At 34.3% G+C, this 8,362-nt stretch overlaps 1 protein-coding gene across 1 annotated transcript; it reads left to right on the forward strand.

Annotated features, from left to right (window-relative positions):
• Positions 1 to 4,751: 4,751 nt before the first annotated feature.
• On the forward strand, positions 4,752 to 5,984 carry LOC139431292 (uncharacterized). Its single transcript, XM_071198938.1, has one exon. It carries the CDS (start codon positions 4,752 to 4,754, stop codon positions 5,982 to 5,984), a length of 1,233 nt encoding a protein of 410 aa, XP_071055039.1.
• Positions 5,985 to 8,362: the final 2,378 nt, after the last annotated feature.

Here is an 8,362-nt window from a genome sequence, read left to right on the forward strand (position 1 = left end):
TTTCGTGGTTGAATGCTTTGAATTGTTATATTGAGTTGTAATAGCATCCAATAAGTGTAACCATTTATGATTTCCCTAAAGACTAAACATTTTATACAACTTTTGTTTTATGGTTCTAATTACGCGTTCAGCTATTGCAGCCTTCATTACGCTATACGTTGAATAATGATTAATTTTAAATTCCATCATCAACTTTTTGAAGTGTGTATTGTAAAATTCCTTTCCCTGATCAGTTTGTAGATTTTTAGGTACACGACCTTCAGAGAGAATTGAACGTAACGCGTATATTACATCCGTTGAAGATTTATTTTTTAACGGACGCATCCAGAGATACTTTGAAAAACAATCGATAACCACTAAGATGTATTTATGTCCAACATTGATTTTACCAAATTCAATCATTTCAATAAGATCAGCTTACCATAAATCATCGATCCCCTTCAGTATAGTTCTTCGTCTAGGAAATAAACGTCTAGCGGGACGATGAAGTTCTTCAACTATAGTTTGTTTCGCTTTCGATACCTGCATTATTACGTTCATGGATTAGGTCTAACTTTTTTTCTCCAATATATCTAGTCGTGAATTTATAGTGCTTTCCATATCAAGTAGACGATCTGCAACACCCTGTATCCCATTTCGAAGATTTGTTGTGAGTATATCAAATGCATTTAAATTAGTGTTGAATGATTTTGTTAGAGTTGTAATTTGCTGACCATTTAATAGGATTTCCGCGTTAATTTTTTTAATGTCGCGTAAGAGTGTAGAGTTTTTAATATCAATTTTTGTTGACACCTGATGTATACGTTTACTATGATCTCCAATAATTCTTTGAACGTCCGCTATTATGACCTTAATTTCGTTTAAGATTGTGATGTGATTTCATTAATATGGGAATTGTTTCCTGCCGCATGTGAAGCGTACAACAATTTCAATCGATCTACCAATTCGTTAACATCATCCCAATATTTATACTCAACGATTTTCGAGTTCACTTCAAGATGTCGTCCGGGTATTAATCCACCCCCCGACTTATTAAATGTAAATAAAGGTTTAATAATTTTAGTATACTTGTACGATTTATTTCCAACTATAGGACCCGTAAAATTTCGCTTATGCGCACCCGTACACGCTAGAACAGATTTGTAACGTTGTAGATCCTCTTCGGTATAGTTCGTAGGTCGTTTTAACTGTATAAGTTCATATAACCCCGTAGAGGCTTGTATGCGTTTTTCGCCTCCGAGAACAATATGAGAAGGTTTAAACTGGACAGTCTTCGATCCAATCATCCAATCGTTTTCATCAGGATCATAACGTATACCCATTCTCTCATCAATTTCTCCTCTTTTACCAAACGTATAATATAAATCCCGAATTTGATTCGGTAGATTTTCTATAGGTAAATCCTCCGCCTTCAATTTTTGTTTTGCATCCGGCGGCGTTTTAAATTCATCATCACTTTCAGGAAAAGTTAATTTTTTCCTAAATGCCGGAGTTTTAAAATCGGTTTCATCAAATTTCGTTTTAACGTCAACACCGACATCATCAGTAGGTTGATAGTGGTGATGGTAATGTACAGAAGAAGAAGGTTTCACTTCACTTAATTTATTAGTCATATCTTTTAATGAATCGCTTAAAGGCTGATGTAGTTTAGCGATAAGACGGTCATCGTTTTCTCGACCGAGTTTAAGCGCTAAATATTTTTTCTTAATAGTATTTGTTATGTTAATTATAGCTTTATCCCTCTCACGTATGGAACGCTTAGTCATTTCATCGTTATGTGACATGCTTACTCTCACAAATACCAGATAACAATGCAATAATTTAGTCCGGGTAAATAAATTTATCCATTCCTATACGATACCTTCCATCCTTTACTTCAAAATCTTTCATAATAATCATAGGGTTATATTTATCATCATTCCAACACCGTTTACAAGCGTCCTTGAAAACATCAAACTTCATGTCGGTGTTAACGTGTTCATCATACACATGTTTTAAATTAACCTCATCTTGTTTGAATAGAATTAAGACGTTTGCATTGTCTCGTATTAGGTGTTTAGGTATCCGCGTATAGGTTTGCGTAAGGTAGAACGAATCAATATTATTATGTCGTCCCATACAGAAAAATGATCGAATCTTATCCTGTTTATCGCATGCTACATCGTCAAATATGAAAATTGAGTTTTGTTTAGCTTCAGACGGATCTATAACGGCATCATTATCGATGAATCTATAAAGTCCTATTTCGGGTAACTGTTTCATAATCATTTCTAAAAATTCATATTTCGGTTGATGTAAGGATTTTGAGTATATATAAATATTTTCAAAATTTAAACCATTTTTATCGAAAATGAGATTTAACATCAAGTTGGTTTTCCCACATCCGCTCGGACCGCATACTATTGCTCGTATACTGTTCGGTATGAGATCACCATGCCTACGACTGGTTATCGGTTTCATCATCGTTAATCGAGATCGGTTAATGACATTGTGAGAGATTGGTGTTGCACTACACGCATTATAAAACTAAAATGAGTTTTAATCTTCATGTGCGGGTATATAAGGGATGTGAAAGCGTAAACCGCATCAGTTGAGTATGCTGTTTACTCGAGATAGTACATCTGCGACGGCGGGGGGAAGCGGAATACTTAATACACTTATCAATAAACTACCCGTTGAGTTACACGTTCCAGGCTATCAATTTTGTGGACCAGGAACAAAATTGAAGAAACGTTTGGCTAGAGGCGATAAAGGAATAAATCCATTAGATCGGGCTTGTAGAGAACACGATATAGCGTATTCGGACAATAATTCTTTAGAACAACGTCGCATGGCCGATAGACGTTTGGAGGAAAACGCTTGGGGGAGAGTGAAAGCGAAAGATTCGACATTGGGGGAAAAAGCATCAGCTTGGTTAGTTACAAACGCTATGAAAGTGAAACGAAAATTGGGAATGGGTCATAAGGGACAAAAAATAATTAAAAGATTAAAAGATAAAAAAAATAAACCGATAGCATTTAAAAGCGTGTTGGTAAAGCAAATCGCTAAAGATTTACCCAAAACAACAGATAATTTACGGGAAGCGGCTAGATTAGCTTTGAAAAGTGCTCGTATAGCTGTTAAATCCGCGGGTGGAAAGAAAAAAGTTAAAATTCCGCGTACAATCCCGTTACCTATTACAAGTGGTGGTATACTAGCGATATTACCAGCCATATTTGCCGGACTATCAGCTCTCGGAGCGTTATCAGGCAGCGCGGCTGGTGTGTATCGCGCGGTGAAGAGTGGTCAAGAGGCTAACGAGAAGTTGAAAGAAGCTGAACGACACAATAAGGCGATGGAAGCTATCGCGATTGGCGAAACCGGAAGTGGACTTTACATTAAAAAATATAAAAAAGGATTGGGTTTATATTTAAGTAAAAAGCAACAAAAAAACTTGTAACTAGGCTACCTAATAGACCTCTAACAAATCTCGATATAATAAAATACGCTAAAACACTTAAAATTCCAAATTTTCGCGGAGTGTATATGCGAAATGGATTGCCTAAAGAAGGTCCTAAATATTATGAGTCAGCTGTTGTAAATTTAGATGATCACCGAGGTAGCGGAACCCATTGGGTAGCCTATAAAAAAATTGGCAATAGGGTGTTATATTTCGACAGTTATGGAGATCTAAAACCACCTAAAGAACTTTTAAAATACTTTAAAAAATGTCAAATTGTGTATAACCACGATAATTTTCAAAAGGATAACCCGTATAACTGCGGTCAATTATGTATAAATTTCCTACTTAACATAAGAAATAACTCATTTGAGTGAAAATGTCACAGACGTTCACACTGGTCAGTACAAAAAGCGAAATCTCCGAAGACTATTATCCGCCTATAGAATTAGACCCTAACTCGAGTTACTCGCTTGGTCTTATTGGATTCTATACGTATAACAGTATACCAAACATTGAACAAGGAGTAAACGATAAATTTTACTTTACCGAAAAATTGCCCATTAATAAAAGCCGACAATCAACTATAGACGAGGGGGCATTACCACAGGAAATCAAAATTCCTACTGGTGCATATGAAATAACGGACATTGAGAAATTTTTACAAAAAGAGATTTTACGTCGTATCGGATTGAATACGGTTGATGATCCTGAAAAATTTTTTTCACTCAAGGCTAACAATAACACCTTGCAGTGTGAAATAAAAAGCGATTATTTTGAGATAGATTTCTCTCAACCAAATACGATAGCTTCTATATTGGGGTTTTCCAATCGTAAACTAGATGTATCGATAAAGCATAAATCAGATCTTCCGGTAAATATAATACGTGTGACATCCGTTCGAGTGGAATGTAATATAATTTCCGGCTCGTATTACAATAACAAATTATCTCACACGCTATATGAATTCGCTCCAACTGTGGATCCTGGTTTCAGTATAAATATAGAGCCAAGGAACCCCATTTATTTGCCAGTGGACACCGATCGTCCGATATCGAACATTACACTAAGATTACTTGATCAGCGTGGTAAATTGGTAAACTTTCGTGGAGAAGAAATTGTTATTAGATTAGAATTAAAACGAACTTCATAATGGGGCTGTTGTTCCAATTAAAAGCCACCGATCCTCAACAGCGTTCATCTATCAAAAGAAAACATTATAACTCAGGTGGAAAGAGAACATCTAGATCAGTTAAAAGAAAGACTTCATTGCGAGCGGACAACAGACGTTTTCTCGAGCAGTTGGGTTATCATGTCTACACAAAAGTTAAATATATACCGCGAACCCATCGTGGATAATTCGATCGCTAGAGAAGAAGTGCATAGTTACCATCCTTCCACAAATTCTTTTCAAAATAACGATATATTCACCATTGAACTAAACCAAGAAGATGTTTTATTTTCGTTCTTCGAAAGTTATATACGTATTGAGGGAGATTACAAAGAAAAATTAAACGATCCAACTGATACTATCCAGCTAACGCACAACTTACCAACATATCTATTTGAGTATATCGCATTTGAGCATAACGGTACTGAAATCGAACGGGTACGTGAACCCGGTTTAACATCATTGATTCGAACCCTACTTCAACAAAACGAAGTGGAATGCAAATCTTTAGAAATAGCTGGTTTAAAATGGCCACCCGAAGGAACTTTGCCTACAGTTAGTGCGAACAAGGATTTCACGTTTCAAATCCCATTAAGTCATATTTTCGGATTATTTAGGGACTATAATCACGTTATGAGAGGTCGCTTCAAATTTAGATTTGTTAGAAGTCGTACTGACTCCAATTGTTATAAATCTACATCAAAAGCCGATTCTAGCACCGCAGAGTTTACTGTAAAAACGGTTACATTGTTGGCGAAACATGTGTACCCAAGCCCATCTATAAAGATGAAGCTGTTAGATGGTTTAAATAAAAACGCAAACATTCCCGTACCGTTTCGGAAGTGGTCTTTTTATGAGCTACCTTCAATGAGAAAGGGAAATAAAGAGATTTGGTCGGTCACGTCAACAACTAACAGAGGTAGACCTCAATACGTTATAGTTGCATTCCAAACCAATCGAAAGGATCAGCCGAATTCAGATTGTACACTTTTCGATCACTTGAACATTATAGATCTTAAAGTATATCTAAACTCATACTGCTATCCATTCGAGTCGATGAATTTGGAGTTTGCGAAAGAAAATTATGTTGAACTCTATAAAATGTATACCGAATTTCAACCATATATTTGGGAAACATCTCGAAAACAACCGATTATGGATTTCGCAAGCTTTAAAAAAAGACCTTTATTCGTGGTGGATACCACTAAGAATAACGATGAAGAAGCCGCCCCATCCGCATCATGTGAGGTGCGTATCGAAATTCAAAGCGGTAAAGATTTTCCGCCTGATACAAAAGCATACTGTATACTACTCCAAGAATCCATGTATACATACAAACCTTTGAGTGGGGAGGTATCTGTAATTATAAATTAAATTACACATGAGGTCATATGTTAGTTTACAATATGAAGTTCAAAATCGCGGTTGTAGACGTTCAGGGGTTTTACATCAATTCTAAATTCGAAGTTAAAGAATTTACTCTTGTGGATATCACCACCGACTACATAATACATTTACACTTAAAAGCTAGTATACCATTCCAACAGTTAAACGTTCGAGATCGAAGATCAGTGAGATATTTGGAACGCAACCATCACAGGTTGCTATATAGCGATGGGTGGATAAATCAATCAGAAGGTCTAAATGTAATTGATACCTTAATTTCCTCCTACGATCAAATATTTGTTAAGGGAAATCAAAAGAAGCAGTTTTTGAAAACACGTAACAGCAATTCAATACTAACGGATATTGCGTTAGAATTTGCGGAAGAGGATGAGACTAAATTAAATTCATCCAACAATCAATGTTGGTTCCACACCGGCTCTCCAGCAGTATGTTCACAAAACAATGTATTAATTTTACAAAAATTTTTATATAATCACAATAATGTTACTTGTATTTAAGTTGTAAATATAATAATTTTTAAATAAAAAATTGATTGTAGTTTTATTATTATAATAGTTGTAAAATTTATTGGGAGAGGGTGGGGGTGTGAGTTATATCATATAATTAAAAAATTAATGTATTCAGTTTACAACTAAATTTGATGAAATATGGATGTTAACACTGGGTGTGAAATTTCTGAAAGCCCTTACTGGGTATCAATTAATAAACAATGGAAGAAGTTTCGTGATGATATAGAGAAAGAAAATAAATTTATTGGTGAAACCTTATATTCGATCGATAGATTTAACATAAAAGTTGGTATTAGTGTGGCGAGAGGTTTTATAACATGTGTGAAATTGATTTTTAAATCTTGGAATGATGTAGAATCGAAATCACATATACTCTCTTTTCTACGTGAAGATTGGGAACAATTGATTAATGTATTTAAAATCATTCGTTTTAAAATGAACTTTTCTGACCAAATTATACCGTTAGCGGATGGAATTCTTAGAGTTACTGCAGACGTTGAGAATTGTGTGTGCATCACATATGAAGATATGGACCCTGAAAATAATTTTTTTATTCCGATTATATTAACCTTGATGGAAGTTCAAGACATTTTATCTAAGGAATTTTTAATTTCATACAAATTAAAAGTATTAGACAATTTGCATTTTAATGATTACATTGATTTTATTATGAACACTCAATTTTCGAAGGATAAGTTAAAATTAATTCGAGAATTTTGCTTGCAAAATTTATCTGAAATAAATTATTACTTAATGGAATATATTGATATGATTTCATGAGTTTAAACTTACTACTATTAAGAATGTTGACGAATACTTGCGTTAAAAAATTATATTTATTTTAATTTAAACAAGTTTAAACATGTTGAAACAAGTGTTGGTGAGGTTCAATGAACTTTACATAACTTTGGTGATTTAATAATAAAAACTGCTTAATTTGCATTTTAGATAACAATAACACCTGCGTGCGAATTGCATCATCCTTCTAGAAACTTCTATTACACAAAAACTGCTTGATTTGCATTTTAGATAACAATAACACCTGACGTGCGAATTGCATCATCCTTCTAGAAACTTCTATTACACATTTCCCCACCCCCATTATTTTCATACATATAATTACATGTTCTAAATAATTTATTTAGTATGACAGCTATTTCCAAGCTAACAGGTTACGTTTTATTATTAATCTACGAAACAAATCATGTCTCGTCTAAGTCAATTGGGTCAGTGCAATTTCCCACCGAAAAAATCAATTTCTGCGCTTCAAACAGACACTCCATACCCGATTAAGTGTGCGAAACGGCTTAAAAAGTGTTCTTGGCCGTCCGTGGTACTTGAACTGGAGGCTGGATTCGTAATTTATTTACCAAGACGCATCGCAGAAGATATTACCGACGAAGAAATTATGGAACTTAGCAAAATGTCTATAATTTATAAGGGTGCAAAAGACATTGGTAAAACACACCCTGTATATTTATTGGATTTCGTCAAGAAGCTTGAAACGTAAAAACTTTCCGACCGATGACCCTGATGTTCATCTGTATTAATATAAATGTAATTGTATTATAAAAATTATATATTCTTAAAAATTAAATAATAACAAATGTATTTCTTAAACACATCATTTTGTTGTTTCTATTTCACCTTACAGCCATCAATTCAATCCGCTTAAATTCAATTAAATAAGTAAGTTTTATATATTTCTTAAACACGCATCTTTTTTGTTTGTATTTCCGTTCAACTGCTAGGCTTTTAATATTAAATTGAAAAGGTTTCGGTGATTCAGTGGTTTATTGTCTTTAAAGTATTTATATTTCACCTTGCAGCTATCGG

The sequence above is a fragment of the Onthophagus taurus genome, chromosome 8, assembly GCF_036711975.1.
Source record: "Onthophagus taurus isolate NC chromosome 8, IU_Otau_3.0, whole genome shotgun sequence".
NCBI lineage: Eukaryota > Metazoa > Arthropoda > Insecta > Coleoptera > Scarabaeidae > Onthophagus > Onthophagus taurus.

What these genes read in the sequence shown, in the direction of transcription:
- LOC139431292 (XM_071198938.1), top strand. Translation starts at nt 4,752, where the DNA reads ATGTCTACACAAAAGTTAAATATATACCGCGAACCCATCGTGGATAAT.